The sequence below is a fragment of the Sus scrofa genome, chromosome 14 (genome assembly GCF_054392235.1).
Source record: "Sus scrofa isolate SSC_HxYL_T2T_F1_AM1 chromosome 14, Sscrofa_HxYL_maternal_Yorkshire_Landrace_v2.0, whole genome shotgun sequence".
In the NCBI taxonomy this organism is placed as follows: domain Eukaryota; kingdom Metazoa; phylum Chordata; class Mammalia; order Artiodactyla; family Suidae; genus Sus; species Sus scrofa.
In genome coordinates this window covers 54,254,117-54,279,476 of record NC_139396.1, presented here as the reverse complement: position 1 = coordinate 54,279,476, position 25,360 = coordinate 54,254,117, and the positions used below count along the sequence as shown (strand labels likewise).

Here is a 25,360-nt window from a genome sequence, read left to right as displayed (position 1 = left end):
TGACCTTCCAAAACACCAGCCTCGGGATGGACAGCACAGGCCACAGTCTACCCCAACATGTACCCTCCCCGGGCAGTACGTGATTTACACAACAGTACTTAGCCTTGGAAGCTCAATAAGCCTAAAACTTACAAACTGCCTGAGAAGAAAAGACTAAAACAAAAATCTGGGAATTCTGACACAAGACCAAAAGCAACATCAAGTTTTACCAAAACACAAAATAAAGTTACTCGGGCAATTAACCACCATTCACTGACTGACCTGAGTAGAGATATCTTGTTACATGTAATCAGCAAGGGCACACATAAAAAAATTCATTATTCAAGATGATCACAGAGATAAAAAGGTAATGCAAGAAAAGATTCAGTATTTGAGCAGCACTGAAAAGAAATTGTACAAATCTTTCCAAAACTAAAAAAGGAAGGAGTTCCCTTTGTGGCTCAGTGGAAATGCATCTGACTAGTATCCATGAGGAGGCAGGTTCTATCCCTGGCTTTGCTCAGTGGGTTCAGGATCCAGTGTTGCTGTGAGCTGTGGTGGTCACAAATGCACCTCGGATCTGGACTAGCTGTGGCTGTGGCACAGATTGGCAGCTACAGCTCCAAATCGACCCTTAGCTTGGGAACTTCCACATGCCACTGGTGTGGTCCCAAAAAGAGGAAAAAGAAAAAAAAAAAAAAAAAAGGCAAAAAAAGAAAACCACACTAAAAACATATTGTTGGTTAAAAGCTCTGAACTTTAGAGTTCCCATACTGGCTCAGTGCTAACGAAGCCAACTTTTATCCACAAGGACGCAGGTTGGATCCCTGGCCTTACTCAGTGGCTTAAGGATCTGGTGTTGCCTTGAGCTCTGGTGTAGGTCACAGATGAGGCTCAGATCCAGCATTACCCTGGCTGTGGTATAGCTCAGCAGCTGCAGCTCCAATTTGACTCCTAGCCTGGGAACTTCCATGCCATGTGTGCGAACACACACTCACATACTCAAAGTTCTAAACCTTGGAGGTTTGGGGGTTGATACCTAAAGATTTGAAAAACAGTAATCTGGCGCTGAGAAGAAAAACATTAACTGCTAGGAGAGATTTAAGGAAATACGGCTTCCTTAAATATTTTGGCAGGGGCTTAGAGGAAACCCTCGAAATGGCTTTGAGCTGGAAATACTGGATCTTAATCCAACCTGTACATTCCAACGGAAGGTGCAAGAGGTTATAATTACAAGACTGCTCCAACTAGAACTCTGGTTTGGACACCCAGAAATGGATACCATTTCCCTACCTCACCTCATCACCAAAAATAAAGCATACACTCGACCAGGCCAAATGGCTCAAATCTACACTTAAAATCACTCAGTCAGGTCATCAGACCACATTCAATCAACAACGCATCCAAGAATAAAAAAGGTTAAAAGAAAAAAAAAAAATCACCAATTTGTAAAAAACCAAGCATTTTGGTTTTGCTGATAATAAATCAGGGCTTTGTTTTCTAATGAATTTAGTTCACACTAATTGATAACAAAGCCATGTCTGGGCACATGCATTATAGATTTTACAAGCTTGTGAGCAAAGACAAATATCTTAGAGGGAAACAAACAAATGCAGCAAGGCATTTACGGCTTTAGCGCAGGCTTGGTCATTAGCAGAGGAAGCCTGGCACTTCGCCTAATATCTGAGTCTTTTTCCTCATCTGTGAATGAAATACCTGGGCCTACTTTTCTACTGACAAGAAATTCTGTCAAATCAAGTGACAAGTTTCAAACTCTATCCACCTGTACCTCTATTGTACAGAGAGATAATATTCCAAAGGCCACACACAGTGTTTGATAGATGACCCAGTTCCATGCAAACAATGTTGAAGTACAAATATTACTAGAAACATTACCCTTTTCTAGTCCTATAGGTAATTAAAACCCTTATTTACATAATTTATACCAGCTCCTGTGAGCCAGGATACTTTCAGATCATTCTCAAGTGTTTCTTAATCCCAACACCAGAACCGAAGGCACACGGCTCTACTTACAGTTACGAATGTTATTCCAGTCGATTTTAGAGAAGAAAGGATGACAGCAAAGGCCTTCAAACTTCAGTCTCTCTTTCTGGCCACACAATAAACTTTGGATCAGATCAAGCAATTCACTGCTAACTTTGGGGTCATCTGGAAACTTCAAAAACCGCTATTCCAAAAAATAAAAGGGAATAAAATAAAATAATTATTCCCTTAACAAATTCAGCTTCTCCTGTCTCAAAGTTAAAAGAGGATTTTTCTCATATATAAGATTTTGGTGGGTTTTTTTTGTTGTTTTTTTTTTCCAAGAAGGACGTTTTGTGCACTTTTAACTTTGGACCAAAGGCATGTTCCCAAAATAAAGGGCCTGTTCACATCAATAGGCCTAGCTCGGTTGCAAGGGTTCAATATCCTTCATGACCTGATCCCTGCTCCTCTCTTCCATCTCATCCAGCTCTGCTCCCCACCTCGCCGCTCTCTGCTATCCAACAATGATGAGCTATTTAAAGCTTCCTGAACAAATCACACTGTTCTCTCTGCCCAGATGGCCCTTCTCAACCCAATCCCCTCTTCCCTCCCTTCCTCTCAGACCCTCCTTCATGCTCCCTCTGCACCCTGCTTTTGCACGTACATGGTGTATTTTGATTTCCACGTGATGATGGAGAAAGAAGGCAGAAAGGGTCTTTCTCCTCCTTGCCCATTATTCCAAACCTGGTACCTAACAGTGCCTGAGATTGGCTCATTACTGAATGAATGGATGGAAATAAAGGAGACAAGTGAGCCACAGGCATTATCTCAGGGGAAACTTGAACTCAGAAAGAGATGCAAGAATAACAAATAATCTAGATATGTATTAAGACTATAAAATACGTATTATACATAGAAAAATGCATGTTAAGCATCCCAGGAAGATGAAATTGGGTAAGATACAAAAACTTGTGAAATAAATTCTTTCCTTCTGGTTGAAACTAAAACATGGGTATTTATCATGCCCTTAAGAAATGGGCTTAATGTAGTGGCAAATATAGCTATTAGAAAATAAGTTTCACTCTATGTATCTATTACTCTATTTCTAATCCATAACATCACTGAATTTTACTACCACTTAGTGCCACTAGCTGTGGCACTAAGTGGTAGTAAGAAGCAGTACAGCATAGTATTAAGAGAACAGATTTCAAAGCCAAATTGCCTGTGCTATTTTGGGTAAGTTACTTAACCACTCTGTGCTTTGGTTTCCTCATCTGCAAAATGAAAATAATAATGTCCAACTCACAAGACTGAGGATTAGCCAAGTTAATGAACTATTTTCATCAGTTCTAAGACTCTCATTTTACTCACATTTAACAGCACTGAAATCAAAACATATTTTATAATCAATGAAATACTGTTAATTGGCAGCAGTTTCTCCTTTTTAATGGTACATAAAGGTGATGGAATGGGCTTACAATTACTGGCAGCTGGGAGTCAATATAATACAATTAATAAAGCATTTAGAAGCATTTTTTTGGCACAAAGTGAGTGCTATAGAAAGTATTTGCTATTGTTATGCCCCAGAATTGCTGGTTTACATTACAAACGTCCATTCACACAATTTTTAAATGACATTTCCCAATGTTACTTCAAAATCTAATAATGGCTCCTTACCTGGAAATTCATGATGTTATTGAAGGTTCTGGCTGAGGTTCCCTCAGTGAATGGGGACCTTCCATAAACCATCTCATAAGCAATAACTCCCACTGACCACCAATCACAGTCTAGGCCATAGGCACCTTTTCCATCCCCATTCATCACAGTCAGCACTTCAGGGGCCATGTAATCTGGGGTCCCAACCGGGAGTTTGGCATTCACCTGGAAACCCATAAATAAAAGGAGCAAATTTTCAATTATCCTCAAATAGATTGCCAAGAACCACAATTCAGACATAAGCTGATTTGCCACTGATTACTATTCTCCCAGGCACTTGAACCTTCTGTCAAGTGGCACAGCATCAGGAAATGCAAATGATTTACTAAAAAAAAAAAAAAAAAGCACATAATATAATTCAAAGGCAAAGAGGCCAGAGTTGTTGATGTAGACCATTTGGCTACACAAATGAGAGCTGGATATATTCCTGGAACAGAAGGGGTCTGTCCTGATAAACCTTACTGACATGAAAACTGGACTTGTCTTAGGAAAACAGCAAAATGATAACAATATCTAACAATGAATCTAAAAGATCAATCTACCCCTTATTTAAAAAAACTGAGAGTTAGCTGGCAACACAATATTGCAAACATGTGTCGAGGTATCTGCAGTTTAAACATCTGGAGTCAACATCCCTGCTTTGGCCCACCCACAGGGCAACAAGTGCTAAGTAACTTCTACCATAGATCAAATGTTGATGAGTTCACTTTCCTCACTCCAACTCCTGTTCCTGTGGGTGTGTCCCACACACACACTGTTCAGGAACAAAGAGCCCTCCAATCCTATGATGCGTAAGCACCTGACCTTGACAAAGAAGGATCAGGACAAAGTAGGAGGTCTTTTCATAAAGCTAGATATATTCCCGTTAAAAAACTGTCCTTATTTCTGAGAATTTGTCCTTCTGACTGGTTTAGTGTTTAAACATCCTTTGTTTCTTGAAATGAGGCTGATGAAAGAGGTATGTTTTTTGCCCCTCACCTCCATTCCTTACTCCATAGTAAGCTGGCAAACTTGGTCTTCAACATTGTCTTGAAGTTTTATTGAGCTATGAAATTTGAAGTCTAAGGATCACCTCTGTAACCTTTTTCCCATCAAAACAAAGACAGCCTGAGGCTAGTCACTTACTGGGTTGATCAGTTGTCCAAAGAGCCTACATCTCAAAAGGCTTCCCTTACATCAGGAGCCACATGGTACAAAAGAACACTCCCTCTCCATTAAAGAGTACTAAGTGCCCATAAGTGAACTGAGAGATTTTACATGCATGGCCGCCCATCTTTAAGCCTGGGCTTTATAACAAAAAGTCAGTTTGCTTTGCTTTGATTTGATTGGAGACTGAGAAGAAAGTGCATGTTTAGAAGATGCTAGGAGGTCTTCTTTCCCCAGAGATAAAAACCCAAGCTCTTCCAGCCTGTCATTTCAATATTGTTAGAGGAAACTAACTCATTCTCCCTACTCCCTCTCTTTTCATCCCTTCCCTCATGTCCGCCACAGGCTTTTCTCCATCCCTAAACCCAGAAAGCAGCGCGATCCTGTTACCCTTAACACCAGCCATCGCTTTGGGCAACAGGACTTCCACTGCAGCACACACTTGGGAAAGCTAGATGGTCACACCACCCAAGAAACCCAGAGTACTTATTGATGGACAAAAGTGAGGAGAATGGAGAGCATATCTGGTGTCAGTCAGGACATCTTAAGCTTGAGGAACTAATAATAGCTTACGTCAAGGGGGAGGGAGCCTTGATGTTGGGAAGCCTGAGCCAAGACTTCTGTCTTTTAATGTGTGTGCAAAAAAACAAAAACTCAATACTAACAATGAATAATAAATATTTTTTAAATATCAGAAGAAGAAAAACTGTAGCATGTTGGTTTGCCTACGTATTAGTAATGCCAACTGGATCGATGATTAAATATTTACCTTTTATGTCTAGTTATTTTGCAGAACCATTAATACACAATCCTCAAAATGCATGGTTGGTGCTTAATGGGTTTTATTTTATCATCACACTAGATTGTTCGGGAATATTCAGTTCTCCTTCCTGGCAGTTCCCAGGGCTTGGTCACTTAGTCATGTTTATCAGCATGACCCAGCAAAAGACATCAACTGTCAATGCCTCATTTTTCAAACTAATGATTAGACTTAGCCCAGAGAATCAGATAGCTCCCCAACTAATTTTTGCCAACTAATTTTAGCAGGTAATTGCCCATATTTATGTCTAATAGTGTTTTTAAAGGGGCCCGTACATTATTTATTTATTTATTTTTGTCTTTTTAGTGCCACATCCACAGCATATGGAGGTTCCCAGGCTAGGAGTCAAATCAGAGCTGTAGCCACTGGCCTACGCCACAGCCACTGCAATGCAGGATCTGAGCTTCGTCTGCGACCTACACCACAGCTCATGGCAATGCCAGATCCTTAACCCACTGAGCGAGGCCAGGGATCGAACCAGCATCCTCATGGATACTAATCAGGTTTGTTAGCGCTGAGCCAAAATAGGAACTCCAACAAAGACATTTAATGACAATTAATGACTACCAAGTTTCTATTAGCTACTGACCTCTAAGTACATTTAAACTTGTTCAACACGCAATCTCGCACATCTTGATAAGGATCTTACAAGAGACCTGTATTCTCCTCTGAATTCTCCAAGAAACAATTCACAGCCAGCTAATCTGGGTAAGATATTAAAAGTGGGAACATGTACTAGAGGTGCCCAGCCTGCCTGCAAAACACAACCTAACAAGGCCCCAATTTTACTAAACTTGAGTTAATCTTCACTGTATTGACAGGGAAGAAAATATACCAGTTCAGGTGGACACAAAAATAAAATGACTAGGCGACAGAGAAGACGGTCACATCTGGGGAGAAAGAGGGTTTAAAAAAAAAAAAAAAGAAAGAAAGAAAAGGATTAACTAGCAGATTCCTTTACAAAATCTAATCGATTCTTTTATAAACAGATGAGAAGGTAAGAAAACCAGCCTTCCTTCTCCCAACATCCTTCCCATAAAATGCTTATACATAAAACTATTTCAACCTAACTTTCCTGCCTAGCCGCCCAAGGCATAAACATACAGTTGCAGAAACAAGAGGGAAAAAATATTCACTACGTTCTTGTTGGAAAAGTAATAAAATCTTTTCACTCCTACATAAATCTCAAAAAGGGTTATCTCCTATGGGTCTCCAACTGGTAAATGGTAGTGATTATCACTTAACATGCTATAATGCTCTTCATTTATAATCTCCTTACAAATGCTTTCATGAGAGCTGAGTGAGACAGGTTGGAACTGTTAACTGTTTGCCATTCTTTGAGATTTTAACAAGGTAAAGTGGATGAAACCTCAGCTCAACATGCAAACCCCCAAACAGTATGGTCCACCTGTGTTTCTTGGTGCAAACACTCCAAAGCAACATTCTAGCTAACAAGCTTCAGTAAAGACAATGGAGGATGGAAAACTCGGCAGATCTAAGCTTCACAAATACACAAAATACACAGACAATATGTGGCAGTGGTATGGAAAGGGATGAATGGATTGGGGGTAACATACAATAATTTCAGCAAGTGTGAATTATATTTTATATACTATACTATATATACAGTATATTTATAATATGTGTATATATATCCACATTATATTTTTGAGTACAAAAAACTTTTAAAACCTACTTTAGACCTATAAAATATTCTTTTTACAGAAAACACATTTCACCTACCACCGCTGATCAAAAAATCCAAAAAAAAAAAAAAAAAAGGTAATTTTATATTCATACTTGACTTGATCTAGACTGCCAAGTATTGCTCTTTTTATAACAAAAGGGCCTTTGCTTAAATTCCTTCTCATCTATTTGTCACATTCTGGCCCTAAGAGCCCAAGGTTGGTGGTGGTGGTGGGGGAACAATTTCTCCAGGGGGTAGGACTGAGTGCCATTGCTTACCTGACCAAAATAATCAGGGGTGACCACTGAGCTGCAAATTAACCCGAGTGCCTCCAGGAGGTTCCCCGCCTGAAGTGAAGGTTGCTACAATTAGAAGAACTGAAAAGGGCAAGTTGCAGCAAGGGAAGAAATTTGAAATGAATGGAAGTCCTGTGTCTCCAGCAAGGACTCTGAAGGTGACTCCAGAGGCAGAGGTAGGGCCTTCCTCTTCATTCCCATTTATTTACCAAGCAGCGACTTTGGATGTTATTGAGCTTTCCAAGTAGATTTTCTTATCGAAAACACATATTGCCGGCTTTAATAAACAGGTTTTCCAACACTTCTCAATCTATGGCACTGGTTCTCCCCCAGGGGTGATTCTGTTCCCCAGGGAAGAGTTAGCCCTGAATGGAGATGATTTTTGGCTGTCACCACTGGAGAGGAGGGTGCTACTGGAATCTAGTGGGTAGAGGCCAGGGATGCAGCTAAACTTTCCCCAACACACAGGACAGCCCTCCACCACAAAAAATTCTCTGGACCAAAATGTCAATGGCGCTATGTATCCTGCTTCATTTTATTTCTAGATGCCTGAGTTTGTTAAGGTCGCTAATGAAATGTATAGGTTTTTGAAGCCTAGATGATAAAACTTCGCATGATTTGACTTTTCCTGTGCTTTATTCCATTAAATTCAATACCTAAGTTTTGAGAGTTCCCGTCGTGGCGCAGTGGTTAACGAATCCAACTAAGAACCATGAGGTTGTGGGTTCGATCCCTGGCCTTGCTCAGGGGGTTAAGGATCCAGTGTTGCCATGAGCCGTGGAGTAGGCTGCAGACATGGCTCGGATCCAGCATTGCTGTGGCTCTGGCATAGGCCGGTGGCTACAGCTCTGACTCGACCCCTGGCCTGGGAACCTCCATATGCTGTGGGAGCAGCCCAAGAAATGGCAAAAAAGACAAAAAAAAAAAATTTCAATACCTAAGTTTTCATGCTGAATTGTACATCATTTTTAAGACATAAAATGGTTTGATGCTGAGAGTTCCCGTTGTGGTGCCGTGGAAACAAATCTGACTAGTGACCATGAGGTTGCGAGTTCAATCCCTGGCCTTGCTCAGTGGGTTAAGGATCTGGCGTTGCTGTGAGCTATGGTATAGGTCGCAGATGCAGCTTGGATCCTACATTGCTGTGGCTGTGGTGTGGGCCAGCAGCTGCAGCTCTGATTCAACCCCTAGCCAGGGAACTTCCATAAGCTGCAAGTGCAGCCCTAAAAAGCAAAAAAAAACACCCCAAAACTTTTGATTCTATGATCTAATTACTAATATCAATGATCAAATGGAATAGATTATAAGAACATAATGGGGTGCAGGGGCCAGGGGTAAGGCTGGAAAACTCTGGACTTAGATAACATAGGCAGCCTGTTTTTTCCAAAAGCCTGAACTCCAATCCAAGTAAGTTGTCACAGGGAGGCCAAACGCTAGAATGCAAAAAGTTAACACAACCTCGAGCCTTTTCCTAGCATCAACCTAGTAATACCCACCTTTCTTCCAAGAAACTTAATGGCAAAAATAAATAAATAATAAAGCAATTTATAAATTGCTCTTTTTTTTTTTTTTGGTCTTTTTGCCATTTCTTGGGCCGCTCCCGCAGCATATGGAGTTTCCCAGGCTAGGGGTTGAACCGGAGCTGTAGCCACCGGCATACACCAGAGCCACAGCAACATGGGATCCGAGACACGTCTGCAACCTACACCACGGCTCACGGCAACGCCAGATCCCAACCCACTGAGCAAGGCCAGGGATTGAACCTGCAACCTCATGGTTCTTAGTCGGATTCATTAACCACTGCGCCACAACGGGAACTCCTATGTATTGCTCTTTATGAGGACTAAACTCTCAGAGCAAGGAAGCATTCTGAAGATCAACCCCTCTAACCTCTCAATTTGTGCATTTTAACTAAAATCAGTATTTTCTAGAGAAAGAATGAAAGGCCAAGTTCCTAAGGATATGTCCAGGTCACCAAGTGATTTAGCTGATAAATGAGTCTCAAAATCTACGTTGATTATTTTCTAAGACCTACCATTTTTTGCATAGTTGACTTGAAAATTTACATTTTAGCACGTACCAACTTTATTAGATTTTGGAATCTAATTTTCTTTTACTTTGTCATCATTTTCCTCAAGTATTCCCACTCTCGATCTCAATAGCTACCCTCTTGCCTTCCTATTAGCATGGGGAATACAGCTTAATTTTTACCAAAGGTCCAGGACTTAGAATTGACATTTTGAGCACTTGGTTCTTAATGCTTAATGCTTCATTCAAATGCTCTGGTGATTACTTTCAATTTCACTGCATGGGAAATAGAGAATTTGGGATAAATAAGGTTACATTTCATCGAAATACTTAAAGTAAAAAAGACAATGTAATAGAATACAATCTATAACAAGCCAGGAAAATGAAGGGAAACACAAAAATAAGCATTGTTCCCTTATTTTTAACCAAACAATAAGAATGTTCCTAAAAATGTTTTGTACGGTATCAACAGGTATTTAACATAAAAGGGTACCAGGTCAAGTAAGTCTGGAAAATAGTTCTGTCACCATCACCACCCAAGCCACAGAGAAATCACTGCACATCCTGGCAGATGAAGGCTACAAAACATCATTCAACTTTTATCCCATACTTTCCAAACTTATCTTGCTTTTTGGTGGAGGGGGCCGTACCCATGGCATATGGAAGTTCCCAAGCTAGGGGTGGAATCGGAGATGCAGCTGCCAACCTACACCACAGCCACAGCAATGCAGGATCTGAGCCACATCTGTGACCTACACCAAAGCTCGTGGCAATACTGGATCCTCAATTCACTGAGCGAGGCCAGGGATTGAACCCAAGTCCTCCTGGATTCTAGTCAGGTTTCTAACCCACTGACCCACACAGGAGCTCCATACTTTCCAAACTTGAGGACCACAGAACACTCTGCAGTATAACCTCTATTAAGCTCTCTTATTCTATTTTGTTACCATCTTATTTGAGTTCATCTTAGCAGCTGATCCAAAGTCCACCAGCTTGATGTGTCCCGTTCGGTCGATGAGAATGTTCTCAGGCTTGATGTCTCTGTAAGAAAATCCAGTCCACAAATCAGTGTCGTCAGCTCTGCATCAATCATCAAGCAGCTGCTAACCTACGATATTGATTCAGCCAAAAATCTTAGGGGCTGTAGTTCTGCTATATAGACCTCCCTACCAATAGACCCACATAATAAGCATTTTGCAAAACGAATTTCAGTAAAAGGAGGAAAGAGGAAGAAAAGAAGGGAGGGAGGGGAGAGAGGAAGAGAGAGGAAAGAAGGAAGGATGAAAGGAAGGAAGGGAGGGGGGGAAGGGAAGCAGATAAGGAAATGGAATGAATACATGTTATCAGATGGATTATTTCTCCTAGAGACACACATTAGCATTAGGAAAACAAAGGCCAAAAGCAGCTAGGAGATTTGCCCAAAGTCATCCATCTAGTCAATGGAAAAACTTAGATGCCATTCGGGATTTTGGGGTTCCCAGTCTAACCATCATTCCATTCCCACAACATTCCCAGATGTGCATAAAACACCAGATGAGTAAAGATGTAAAGAAACACTTTTCAGCAGAGGATTTGGGGGAACATCGTTGTAAATTACCAATGGCCGGGGTCAGAGGTTCAACTGCATGGTTTTCTGTTCCTACTTGGGGTTATGCCATTTCCTCACACATATCACAGTCAGCTTTCTACCACAGCATCCAAAGAATCCAGGCAAGAGTTCCCGGTCTTGTTAACTACATTAACAGATCTTACTAGGCAACTTGAGACCATTACAGTTTTAGATCTGTTTCACTGTTGAATAGGTTAGCTGAAATATCTGCCATTTTAGAAAATTTGCTTTCAGCCAATTATGGTGAAGACTGATTAAAAACTGGATAAAATGGAGTTCCTGCTGTGGTACAACATGATCAGTGGCATTTCTGGAACCCTGGGACGCAGGTTTGATCCCTGGCACAGCACAGTGGGTTAAAGGATCTGGCATTGCTGCAGCTGTGATGTACGTCAAAACTGTGGCTTGGATCTGACCCCTGGCCCAGGAGCTCCACGTGCCACCAGGCGGAAAAAAAAAAAAAAAAAAAAAAAAAATTGAATGAAGCATTATTTTGATGCCAAAATCAGTTATTTTAGGAAACTTGAGATGAGAACATATAAATTCTGAGTAAACTACCAAAGATTCTCACTTACCGATGTACATATCCCATCTGATGAACGCTGTGAACAGCCAAAATCATTTCAGCTAGGTAAAACTGTATCATATTTTCATCTAATTGGTCCTCATATCTATTCAAAAGTGACAGCAAATCCCCTCCAGGCTGATATTCCATGACCTGTATAGAAATGCCAAAGCCATTAATTCTTCATACACCCAAAAAAGGGGAATATTTTCAATTAGATTCTCGAACACTGTGTTATAATTACGATGTCTCCACAAAGCGATGAAGATGTGCAAGATGTATTGTAAGTCATGTAGGATAAGGTCCCTGCCCTAAGGAAATGACATCCGTTACCCAAGAGAGCCAGTGTCATGAAACATGAATCTCAGACGCCATGTGCAATGTTCACGAGGCAAGCTTGAAAAGGTGAATTAAATCCACCCACTCGCCCACCCACCCAAGTTGACACCCCAGCCACTCCCTAGGATTAGGTAGAGAGCAGAGATGGAAATTCCTAGAGGGCAACAAACCCTCTTGCATCCTTTCTGCATTTCCCTCAGCACCCAGCAGAATACAGGAGCTGGGCAATAAAGGAGATACAATCTTTCCCTTTATTAGTCAGCCTGGAGGATGCGACTAGAGATTCTCATACTAAGTGAAGTCGAAAAGAAAAAGACAAGTACCATATGATATCACTTATATGTAGAATCTAAAATTTGACACAAATGACCCTATCTACAAAACAGAAACAGATTCACAGACATAGAGAACAGACCTGTGGTTGCCAAGGGAGAAGGGAATGGACTTAGAGTTTAGGGTTACTAGATGCAAACTATTCCATTTAGAATGAATAAGCAATGAGGTCCTGCTGTATAACACAGGGAACTATATCCCATCTCCTGGGATAGAACATGATGGAAAATAATATGAGAAGAAGAATGTATGTATATGTATGACTAGGTCACTATGCTGTACAACAGAAATTGACACAACACTGTAAATCAACTCAACTCTAATAAAAATTCAAAATTCAAAAAAAATAGTCAATGTGGAAGGCAACCTGACCATCTCTGTTAAAAATGTCACTATGTAGAGTTCCCTGGTAGCTCAGCAGGTTAAGGATCCTGAGTTGTCACTCATGTGGCATCAGTTCGATACCTGGCCCTGGAACTTCCACCTGCCTTGAGGGTGGCCAAAAATAAAGCCTCAGGTTAAATGTCTGATTAGCCAAAGACATTTTTCACCCAAGAAACTGAAATCCTTCCTCCTTCTGATAATAACCAGCTCTTATAGTCCTGAGTCAACACGGGGCTTCAAGGCTTCAAACCTCAGCCTGGTGACCTCCCCTCTCTGCCTTTCCGTTCACCCTCTGTAACATGGGGAGAAGATCATCTCAGAAGGTCCTCCTTTCCCTTCTCTGCCTTCACTACACAATCCTTTCCACTCTGGCAGAGAGAAGCTAGGGTCGATTTTGATCATCTTTGCAACCATGTGAACCCTTTCTGAGCTCCCCTCCTGTCCTTTGCTCTGACTTCCAATTTTATGAGATGCACTATAAATGCCTTTTAAGTTGTCTCAAACTCTTTCTGAAAAAAAGCTAAGATCCAATTTTTGTTTTAAAGTCTTTTACATAGAAAAGAAACCTGTGGTTGCCAAGGGGGAAGAGGGAAGGAGTGGAGTTTGGGGTTAATAGATGCAACTATTACATTTCGAATGGTAAGCAATGAGGTCCTGCTGTACAGCACAGGGAACTATATCCAATCACTTGTGATAGAACATAATGGAAGATAATATGAGAAAGGGAATGTGCATATATATATGTATGTAAACATATACATATTTATAGGTGTGTATATTTATATATGTATATATATGTATGACTAGATCACTTTGCCGTACAGCAGAAATTGATACAACATTGTAAATCAACTATGTTCTAATAAAAGTTTAAAAATCTAAAAAAAAGTATATCTTCTAAAAAATTATAAATCTCAGCATTCCTGCTGTGGTACAATGGGAGCAGCGGTATCTCTGCTGACAGGATGCAGGTTTGATCCCCAGCCCAGCACAGTGGGTTAAGGATCCATTGTTGCCCCAGCTGCTGCATAGGTCACAACTGTAGCTCAGATTTGAAACCTGGCCCAGGAACTCCATATACTGTGGGGCAACCAAAGAAAGAAAAGAAAAAAGAAAAAAAAAAAAAAAACTAAATCTCTCAAACCACTGCATTCCAAAAGCCAATTCTGGGATGAGAATTCTCTCCATCCTCCTCCAAACTCCTGTTTGCTTTCAGTCCAGAATTAGAACGCCCTAGTCAAGTCAGACATGGAGTATCTACACATATCCCTAGAGGCCCCAGACTTCCAGAAAGACTCTGCCCAGCACCAGGTCAACCCCCACACCAGGGACCCCAGGAGGGACCGGTGACCAGCATGTCCTTCCCAAGGGTCCTTTATCACCTGGCATCTTATATGTAGCAGATACTCAGCCAGATACTGGATAAAGGGAAGACTAAGGTTCCATTTGCACTGCAATTGCTGGGGAAAAGAAAAAAAACTGATCTATGAACAAGAAGAGCAACACTTAAAAGGGGCAGCAGCTAAAATGCAGGCTTTATTTCCCCAAAATTCTGGGCAGCTACTTGTCCCAGTCCTTGAAGAGCCTACAGGAGCCACCTGGTTGCCTGTAGCTTACTCCCACATCACAACCTGGTTCTCCACAGGCCCTGGGTACGTGGGTGAATGCTTATTTTTTTACATTCTGTTTTAAATATCTGTTACCATTAAAAAGGTCCTAAATATCCACATCCAAAAAAATTTCTCAGGTAATAACAGAAGTATTCACGCTTTTCAAACTGAAAAGCCTTGAAATAAGAACAATGCATATTTATGATGACACATTGCAGTTATAAATTTTCTAATTGGGCTCTATTTTAAAAAATGTGAAAAAATAAATGGCTTGCAAGTTTAAGGCTGAGAAAGTCAAACAAAGACCAGCTGCTGGCAACCTGTTAAGCGCTCACAAATGGACCACTATTTAGTACTCAACAGCGACTCCTAAATATTCTATTTGTAATGACCAGTAAAAAATTGTTCAGAAAATAAGAACCATCTCTTAGAAAGGCAGAAAGATGGGTCGTCTTTGCTCCTATTCAAAAGACACAAATTCCCGAGCTGAAAATCCCTGCCCAAACTAGATTAGACTTTTCTACTGATCAAACATTCTTCAAAGGACCTGATTAAGAAAATAAGCAAGGTCCACCCCAGAAGGTAAGGCGGCTCTCAGGGTCTCTTTCTCCTCTTTCGGCTGCGCTCAGCAACAGACCGCCACCCTGGGCTGGGTGATCCATGAGCAGAGGAAGGGGGCCTGCTTTGTGTTCCATGCACACATGAAGCACCAAAAAGGCAGCACGCATCTGCGTGAGGTAGACTTCGCCAAGCAATGCAGCTACATCAAGGGCATCGTGAAGGACATCATCCACGACCCAAGCTGCAGCGCACCTCTAGCCAAGGTGGTCTTCTGGAACCCGTACTTTTTAAGAAGTAGATGGAGCTATTCATCGCTGCCGAGGGGATCCACACCTGCCAGTTCGTGGCAAGAAGGCCCAGCTCAACATCGGCAATGTGCTCCCAGTGGGCACCATGCCCAAGGGCACCATGGTGTGTTGTCTGGAGGAGAAGCCTGGTGATGGGGGAAAGCTGGCCAGGGCCTCCAGGAACTATGCCACCATCATCTCCCACAGCCCAGAGACAAAGAAGACCTGTGTGAAGCTGACCTCAAGCTCTAAGAAGGTCATCTCCTTGGACTGTGGTCGATGTGGTGGCTGGAGGTGGCCGCATTGACAAGTCCACCTGAAGGCCGGCCATGCCTACAAGTATAAGGCCAAGAGGAATTGCTGGCCATGCGTGCAGGGTGTGGCCATGAGACCTGTGGACCATCCCTTTGGAGGTGGCAACCACCAGCACATTGGTAAACCTTCTACCATCCTCAGAGATGCCCCTGCTGGCCGGAAAGTGGGTCTCAGTGCTGCCCTCTGGACCGAGCATCCAAAGATCTAAATAAATATAAAGAACCAAGAGACTTTCAAAACACACTTTTGGATTTTTAAAAATGGTACCAAATCAAGAGGCTCCAAAAGCATCATCAAGTCACAAACTAAGAGTTTTCAAGTTTTTGTACCAGATGACATGCTGTAAACCAAAGACCAGGGTCCGCAGAATAGGATGAACAAATGAGACCAAAGTCACCACCCAGACTAGGCCAGATATTCACAGCATGTGGATTTGCCCAAAACAGTGACTCCACCATGGTCAACTCATCTACAAAAAGGAGGCAGGAATATACAGGAAGAAAAGACAGTCTCTTAAATAAGTGGTGCTGGGAAAGCTGAACAGTTACGTGTAAAGGAATGAAATCAGAACACTCTCGGAGTTGCACTGTGGCACAATGGAGAGGAATCCAACCAGTATCCATGAGGATATGGGTTTGATCCCTGGCCTCATTCAGTGGGTTAAGTATCCGGCATTGTCATGAGCTGTGGTGTAGGTCACAGATGTGGCTCAGATCTGGCATTGCTGTGGCTGAGGCATAGGCCTGTAGCTGCAGCTCCAATTCAACCCCTAGCCTGGGAACTTCCATATGCTGTGGGTACAGCCCTAAAGAGGAAAAAAACGAAAACACAAACAAAAAAAACCTAACACCATACCCAAAAAGAAACTCAAAATAGATTAAAGACCTAAAATACAAGACCAGGTACTATAAAACTCTTAGAGAAAAACACAGGCTGAACATTCCCTGACAAACCGTGGCTATGTTGTCTCAGATCAATCTCCCAGATTAATGAATGATAAAAACAAAAATAAACAAGGGGACCAAATTAAACTGAAAATTTTTTGCACAGCAAAGGAAACCATAAACAAAATGAAAAGACAACCCACAGAATGGGAGAAAATATTTGCAAATGAATTGACAAACAAGTGCTTAATCTCCAAAATATACAAACAACTCTTACAGCTCAATATCAAAAAGAAATGGGCAGAAGATCTAAATAGACATTTCTTAAAAGGAGACATAGAGATGGCCAACAAACATGTAAAACACATTAAAAGATGCTCAACATCACCAATAATTAGAGAAATGCAATCAAAACTACTATGAAGTACCACCTTAACACCAGCCAGAACAGCCATCATCAAAAACTCTACTAACAGGAGTTCCCATCATGGCTCAGTGGTTAACGAACCTGACTAGTATCCATGAGCACATGGTTCAATCCCTGGCCTTGCTCAGTGGGTTGGGGATCCAGCGTCGCCATGAGCTGTGGTGTAGGTAGAAGACGTGGCTTGAATCCTGAGTTGCTGTGGCTGTGGTGTAGGCTGGCAACTACAGCTCCAATTTGACCCCTAACCTGGGAACCTCCATGTGCTGTAGGTACAGCCCTAAAAAGACAAAAGACAAAAACAAACAAACAAATAAAACCACCTCTACTAACAATAAAAGCTGGAGAGGGTATGGAGAAAAAAGGGAACCCTCTTACACTGTTGGTGGGAATGTAAATTGGTGCAATCACTATGAAAAACAGTATGGAGGTTACTCGAAAAAACTAAACTCAGAACTACCATATGATCCAACAATCCCACTCCAGGGCATCTATTCAGAGAAAACTATAATTCAAAAATATATATGGGAGTTCCCGTCGTGGCACAGTGGTTAACGAATCCGACTAGGAACCATGAGGTTGTGGGTTCGGTCCCTGCCCTTGCTCAGTGGGTTAACGATCCGGCGTTGCCGTGAGCTGTGGTGTAGGTCGCAGACGCGGCTCGGATCCCGCGTTGCTGTGGCTCTGTCGTAGGCCGGTGGCTATAGCTCCGATTCAACCCCTAGCCTGGGAACCTCCATGTGCCGCGGGAGCGGCCCAAGAAATGGCAACAACAGCAACAACGACAGACAAAAAGACAAAAAGACAAAAAAAAAAAAAAAAAAATATATATATATATATATATATATATATATATATGTACCCTGATGTTCACTGCAGCACTATTTACAATAGCCAAGACATAGAAGCCACCTAAATGTCCATCAACAAAGGAATGGATAAAGAAGATGTGGTACATATACATAATGGGATATTACTCAGCCATAAAAAAGAATGAAATAATACCATTTGCAGCAATATGGATGGAAATAGAAATGATCATACTATGAAGTTAGTCCCATTGTGGCACATCGGCAACAAATTCGACTAGTTTCCATGAGGTTGTGGGTTCAATTCCTGGCCTCCCTCAGTGGGTCAGGTATCCAGCGTTGCTGTTAACTGTGGTATAGGTTGCAGACGTGGCTTGGACCCTGGCATTGCTATGGCTGTGGTATAGGCCAGGAGCTGCAGCTCCAATTTGACGCTAGCTTGGGAATACGCCTCGGGTAAGGCCTTAAAAAGCAAAAACTAAAATTAAATATAAAAAAAAAGATAAATATTATGTGATATCACTTTTATGTGGAATCTAAAAAAATAATAATAAGGATACAAATGAACTTATTTGCAAAACAGAATCATAGAGTTTGAAAACAAATGTATGGTTACCAAAAGGGACAGGTGGGCAGGAGGGACAGACTGGGGGTTTGGGATTGGCATATGCAAACTGTTCTATATGGCGAATGGGGACCTGCTTTATACTACAGAGAACTCTATCCAATATACTGTGATAATCTATGTGGGAAAAAAATCTGAAAGAGAACAGATATGTGTATATGCATACCTGAATTACTTTGTTGTACAGGAGATATCATCACAACATTGTAAATTAACTCTACTTCAGTAAGAATTGAAATGAAAGCAAAAAAAAGTGATTCCATCCCTGACTTTCTCTATTCAGAGATGCCCCGGCACTGATTCCCCCTGGAAATGTGGCTTCTCACCAAGAAGACTGCCAAGTCCTCTAAGGCAGGGCTTCTCTAATCTGTCTGTACCCTACCATCACCTAGGGAAGCATTTTTTGTAATGGATAAAACACATTCATCCATATAAATATTTGAGTGCCTATTATGTGCCAGGTACTAGTCTAGTTACTAGGAAAAGAGCAGTGACTAAAACAAAGATCCCGCCTTCATGGAACTCTAAATTCTAGCAGAATGAAAAAGAAATGGAGGGAGTTCCCATCATGGCGCAGTGGTTAACAAATCCGGAGAGTTCCCATCGTGGCGCAGTGGTTAACGAATCCGACTAGGAACCATGAGGTTGCGGGTTCGATCCTGCCCTTGCTCAGTGGGTTAACGATTAAGCATTGCCGTGAGCTGTGGTGTAGGTCGCAGACACGGCTCGGATCCTGCGTTGCTGTGGCTCTGGCGTAGGCTGGCAGTTACAGCTCCTATTAGACCCCTAGCCTGGGAACCCCCATATGCCGCAGAAGCGGCCCAAGAAATGGCAAAAAAAAAAAAGACAAAAAAAAGAAAAAGAAATGGCAAAAAAAAAAAAAAAAAAGTTTAGCAGTAGGAAAGGATAAAGTACATCTCCTTCTCATCCCAACCATTCAGAGCTTTGCTAAAAAGGTGGATTCCAGGAGTTCCCTAGTGGCACAGTGGGTTAAGGATCTGGCCTTGTCACTGCAACAACTTGGGTCCTGCTATAATGCAGTTCCATCCTTGGTCTGTGAACTTCCACATGCCATGGGCACAGCAAGAAAAAAAAAAAAAAGAAGTGGATTCCAGGGACCAACCTCAGACTTCATGGATCAAGCTCCATGGGTAGGATCCAGGAATATGCATTTTTAAGGAGCTGCTGGGGCAATTCTGATGCAGCCAACCCAGCACTGAATTGAGACCTGATGCTGATGAGGGTAGGGGGTGCAGCATGGGGTCCCTGCTCAAACCAAATGAAAACTTTCTTCAGCAGTGCCACCCTGGTCTGAAACCTGGCTTTAAGACAGTCCTCCCGTCTGCTGCTTACATTTTTCTAATGACGACCTTTCTGCCTATCAAACATCACTGACGACAAAGGGCTGGAGCATAACCCGTCCATCAGCACTGAAGCAGTGATGTTCCTTCCATCCTTGCAAGGACGGACGGGAGATGTCCCTGCAGGTCACCCAGAGAGTGATCACTACAGCATGATAATCAGAGGCCAGGGAGAAAGAGGGACAGAAAGAGCCCTACAGTGAAACAGCCCTAAACAATGTGACAACCCTGCGGATGGCAGAGAAAGCACAGCAGCTGACAGACAAGCCTGGCTTGGAGCTATAACGGACTTGCTCTTTTAAAGCAAAGATGTTCCGGCCAACAGAGACAGACCCTTCTGATGGCAGCAGCTGCAGATGCTAATTAAAGGGCAAATCTTACATGTGTTCGGTTGGGAAGGAGCAGCAGCTTCTCCGTTGGTGTTTGCATCTATACCCCAAGGGCTGGGATGGCAAGTCCCATCAGTTGTGTTGTGTTTGAAACAAAGGACAAACGTGGGGGGGGGCGGTGTATGCAAGTGTATGTACATACATAGACATGCATGTTTCTGTGTACATGTATGCATGTGGGGGTAGATATGCAATAGTTCTTTATTTAGCATTCTATTCCAATTTGCATACCAGTGTCATTAGAGGCGTACTATTCTCGCCATCTCTTAGAAATGTGTCCTTGAAATGCTCAGCATGACTGCAAAGTGCCATGACAACATAAGGATGCTACTGGCATTGTCACCCACTCTGCCCAGTGTCCTTGATCTTTGGCACAGGGGAGGGGAAGAAGGGGATGGATGGTCTGAGCAGAGTGGCCCCTGGCAGAAACCTTAAATTCTTCTTCCTCAAGGGTAAGATGACCAAGAGAAAAAGAGGGAAGGCCCCTTCTTTCAGAAAATTTGAATCCCAGTCTGATTCATCGTTCTATTCAAAAAAATCCTCTCTGAGTATCCAATCACCCAGAGTCTTGACAAGAAACAGCACACTCAAACAAGGGAAGTGAGGACAATAATTGAGGAAAAGGCTATCTGCAGAGGTGTGGGCGAGGTTAAACACATGAATGCAGGGCGGTGACGTCCCCCAGAGCTAGTAACAGCAGGGGAGTTGGTACCATTCATTGGCCTGGGAGGGCAAGGAAAGGAGTCTCAGAGTGTACACAATTACTGGAGAAATAAACAGAAGAGCAGTAACCAGAACCAGCCACAGCTACGGGCAGTGGTTCTCAAAGACGGGTCTGCAGACCCACAAGAGCAGCATCACCTGGAAACAGGTTAGAAATGCAAATTCTTGGGACCCACCCCAGGCCTACCGGATCAGCCACTCTGAAAGCAGGGCCAGGCCAAGCGGGACCATCTAACTTAACTGTAGCCCCTAAAATGGTGAAACTCTCAATGTACTCACTTGAAATAGAGCTCAAAAGACCAACACACAAAACAACTACTTCAAGGCACCGAGAATTCAAAAGAAACCCCTGAGGCGATAGCACATTCAGCAACTGAATTGGGGTCAACAAGACATATGAATATCTCATTTCACCAATGAGGAAACTGAAGCCAGAAAAGTCCAATGACTTCAAAAAGACCAGGCAAGGGAACAGGAATAAAACAAGAACCTGTATTCTAAGTAACAGCTCCCTTCTGATGGGCAGCTGGCTTGTGAGGCAGCAACGCCGGTGAGTTTTGAAACGCGCCTGCAAACTAGATCATCTTACCCAAGGGATCCAAACAGCACATGTCTCGCTGTCACAATGCTCATAAGCTGCCATATTTCACTAAAGTAAAACAAACAATGACTTGGTACCCGTTAACTCTCTCCCACTCCCAACAACAATGTAGGCCGCTGATCACACAGGCTACGAGGTCTCTACCTGCAAACAGTCCACCTCCAAATTGCTCCAACAGGGAAAGGGAACTGGCCACCAAATTGCCCAACTGTGAGTTGAAAGCCAGACAGGAAATACAAAGAACTAATCCCAAGCAGGACATGAGAACAAACCTTGGCCATGTTGGAGATGGTTTTAGGTCTGACAGTATAAACATAGTAAAGGAGAGGAGAGGTGGAGCTGGGGGGACCTGGCTTCTAGCCCCCTCTATTCCCTACAAAACTAGCTGTTTTCACCTCTCTGCCAGACTTGAACTGGTCCCCCAAATCCCATCTTCCCTTCTCTCATGGGAGTAAGAATTCTAGCTGTGGAGTTCCTGCCATGGTGCAGTGAGTTAAGAATTCAACTGCTGCAGCTCAGGTCACTACAGAGGCAAGGGTTCAATCCCTGGCCCAGAGCAGTGAGTCAAGGGATCTGGCGTTGCTGCAGTTGCACTGTAAGGTCACAGCTGCGGCTCAGATTCAGTCCCAGGCATGGGAACTTCCATATGCCGCAGGTGTGGACAAAAAAAGCAAAACAAAATGAATTCTCCCTGCATACAGGCCACACAGCTGAATGATACAGATGTGGACGAACGTGACGAAGCTCAGAGCAACAAGATGTGAGAGGAAGTGATGTGTCCCACTTCCACAGCACTGTGTGAATTTGCTTGCTCTGCCTTCCCACTCTTCTCTCCTCCCAGCCATGCAGAACCAAGATGAGAAATGGCCCAACTTTAGGCATGTCAAATGGGACAATGGCCTCAGCTATGGAAAGCCACAGGATGGACATAGCACATACAATAGGGTTGCCCCGCCAGCCTGAACTGCATTTGGGGGTCTCTATGTTACGTGACCTAAGCCTGTACCTTAACTACTATACATTCCTGTGTAACTGGGGGAAAAAACAATGGGAATGAACAGAGGGAAGCCCAGGTGAAGTCACAGAAGGGAAAGGAGACTCGTGGGTCAGTAACAGGCTCGGGGTAAGGGCAGGCTGAAAAGATCCACAGTCTGAAAAACATCAACACAATGCCAGGAAGCTTTAAGAAATCTCACAAAGAAGTTAGACGCACAAATACTACAAGCGGCAAGCTGTAGGATAAAGTCTTCTTTATAGAGATCAGCTCCTTCATGGAGGGACACTAGTGAAGCCATATGTTAAAAAGAACTGAACAGATTTCATTGTGAACCAGATCAGCAAAGCAGGGCTTCCATGGGCTACCTGCCAGAATATGGTACCTGACTCGCCTTGTTATATAGAACCAGATGTTAAGACGAAGTTCGCTGCAATTTTCTGTAGCAAAAAAACTCATTGGTATGTAACTATGAAGGGGAAATTTTTAACCATCAAAACTCTAAAGGAGGAGTTCCCATCATGGCTCAACAGGCTAAGAACCCAACATAGTATCCACAAGGACAATTATTCAATCCCTGGAGCCACTCAGTATTAAGGACACAGCATTGCTGCAAGCTGCAGCATACGGCGCAGATGTGGCTCAAACCCAGCATTGCTTGTTGTTGTGGTGTAGGCCTACAACTGCAGCTCCGATTTAACCCCTAGCCTGGGAACTTCCATACGCCACAGGTGGAGCCCTAAAATATATAGATAGATAGATAGATATTCAAAAGGATTCAACTTCAATTTCCTGGCACTAAAATCTAAATTTTAAAAATCTCACTGGTTCTATCTTCAATTATATACTTTGGAAAGTGAAACTCACACTGTTAATATAATACGCATCCATTAACACAATAAGCCCTAGTATATGCAAACCCAGTTCCTATGGAATTAATCATGCAATCACTCAATCAATGTTTCTTAAGCACTAACCTGGGGAGGCTCTACTGGAAGCAAGGGAGACATAACCGCGCCCTCATGGAGGGAGTAGCCTGGGGGAGGGCACCACACCTACTGGAGAAAAGGGACATGCTGCCAGGAACACACCACAGAGGGGCGCCCCTCCCACGAGCAGAGGGGTCCAGGAGGGGATTCTGTAAGAAATAACATGGGACCCAAGCCAGAAGGAGAAAAGGGAGCTATCCAGGTAAACAGGGGAGGGTGTGGAGAAAGGTTGGAAGCAAGTTCGGAGAACCAAAGCTAGTGCACCACGGATGTGAAGTGAAAGGAGAGCCAGGGTGAGCAGCCAGGCTGGGGGCATGGGAGCAAGAGGCCTGGTGAACCACATGGAAGAGTCTGGACTTCATCCAGGGGGCAGCACGAAGTCCTGGAGGGTTTTAGCAGCAGGATGATCCCTGGGGGGAAAGCAAGAGAGGCGGCAGGGAGGACACTTAGAAGGTTATTGCAGGGCTGAGTGCAAAGGAAGATGGCAGCCTGAACCGACACAGTCTAAACAGGACTGGAGACAAAGGAGCACTTTGAGAAACATACAGGAAAAGTCTCTCTTTTTTTAAAGAGAGACTTTTAATTTTCATTTATTCATTTTTGTTTTTTTAGGGCCACTCCTGCAGCATATGGAGGTTCCCAGTCTGGGGGTCGAATTGGAGGCACAGCCATTGGCCTACGCCACAGCCACCGACAATGCCAGATCCGAGCCACATCCTCAACCTACACCACAACTTGTGGCAGTGGCCAGTAGAAATTCAGGACAAATAGGAATCCGTCCCTCGCTTATCCTTTTCTCTTCCATGAGCCTCTCTAAAAGTTTTTCAAGGTAAGAGGACAGTCTTGTTTCAAAGGCTGAATCTGGAACGGAAATTGTTTCTAAGATACCTTTATTTTGCATTTTTTCTTTTTCTTTTTATGCCACACCTGCGGCATATGGAAGTTCCTAGGCTAGGGGTCAAATTGCAGCTCAGCTGCCGGCCTATGCCACCCACAGCCACAGCAACTCAGGGTCCAAGCCACATCTTCGACCTACATGGCAACTCACAGCAACTCTTTATTCTTAACCCACTGAGTGAGGCCAAGGATCGAACCCACATCCTCACAGACACTGTGTCAGGTTCTTAACCCACTGAGCCACAATGGGAACTCCTACCTTTTTTTTTTTTTTCCAACTTTAGGAATTGAAACCCCCAAGAACCTAAATAAGGCCTCTAAATGCATGTTAGCATCCTATAAGTTAAGCTAGACACAGCCTAAGGGAAACCATGGCACCGCTCGAAAGAATAAGGTGAATCTGCATGCACGGACGTGGAACGGTATCAGGGACAAATCACTGAAAGACAAAAAGCAAGCAGAAGAGCAGAGCAGACAATGATACACCGTATTTCTAAAACAAACTGTATACATATGTTACACGAATAGACAGAGGAATGTTTTTCCCCACAAGGCGTGGTTAAGGGTCAAAAAGGACATACCTAACCACTAACATTTGTTTCCCTGGGGAAAGGATTAGAAAGAAAGGCAGAGAATCTTCCATTCTATTGCATACCATTTCTGCAATGTGTGCAGTATCTCACTTTTTAAAATTTAAAACATGATGCTGTTCAAGGTACTATCAGACTATTCCCAAATAAGTGACTTTTCCTTATTGCCCTTTGATCCACCACATCCAGCCATAAATGGGGTTGTTTCTAAACAGATGAGCCCTTCCATCTTTAGGACAAGGACACGCAGACACGTGAGCATCAGGAAAGCATGAGGATGAATGAAAGGGGTCAGGCTGCATGGACAAGAACCACATTCATGGGAGTTCCCGTTGTGGCGCAGTGGTTAACGAATCCGACTAGGAACCATGAGGTTGCGGGTTCGGTCCCTGCCCTTGCTCAGTGGGTTAACG

The 25,360-nt window shown here is 43.0% G+C and overlaps 1 protein-coding gene and 1 pseudogene across 27 annotated transcripts in view; one reads left to right on the top strand and one right to left on the bottom strand.

Annotated features, from left to right (window-relative positions):
- Positions 1–25,360, bottom strand: part of CIT (citron rho-interacting serine/threonine kinase) — a 176,147-nt gene that overhangs the window by 131,202 nt on the left and 19,585 nt on the right. For 16 of the 27 annotated variants that reach the window (XM_021073543.2, XM_021073545.2, XM_021073548.2 and 13 more), the window contains exons 6-9: positions 11,843–11,985; positions 10,606–10,699; positions 3,643–3,846; positions 2,014–2,167 (exon numbers count right to left, since the gene is read on the bottom strand). In XM_021073543.2, coding sequence (XP_020929202.1) covers positions 2,014–2,167; positions 3,643–3,846; positions 10,606–10,699; positions 11,843–11,985 — 595 coding nt within the window. The remainder of the gene's footprint in view (positions 1–2,013; positions 2,168–3,642; positions 3,847–10,605; positions 10,700–11,842; positions 11,986–25,360) is intronic. The other 11 variants (XM_084996367.1, XM_084996361.1, XM_084996368.1 and 8 more) reach the window with 1 other exon arrangement.
- On the top strand, positions 14,137–15,869 carry LOC100738436 (large ribosomal subunit protein uL2 pseudogene; annotated as a pseudogene).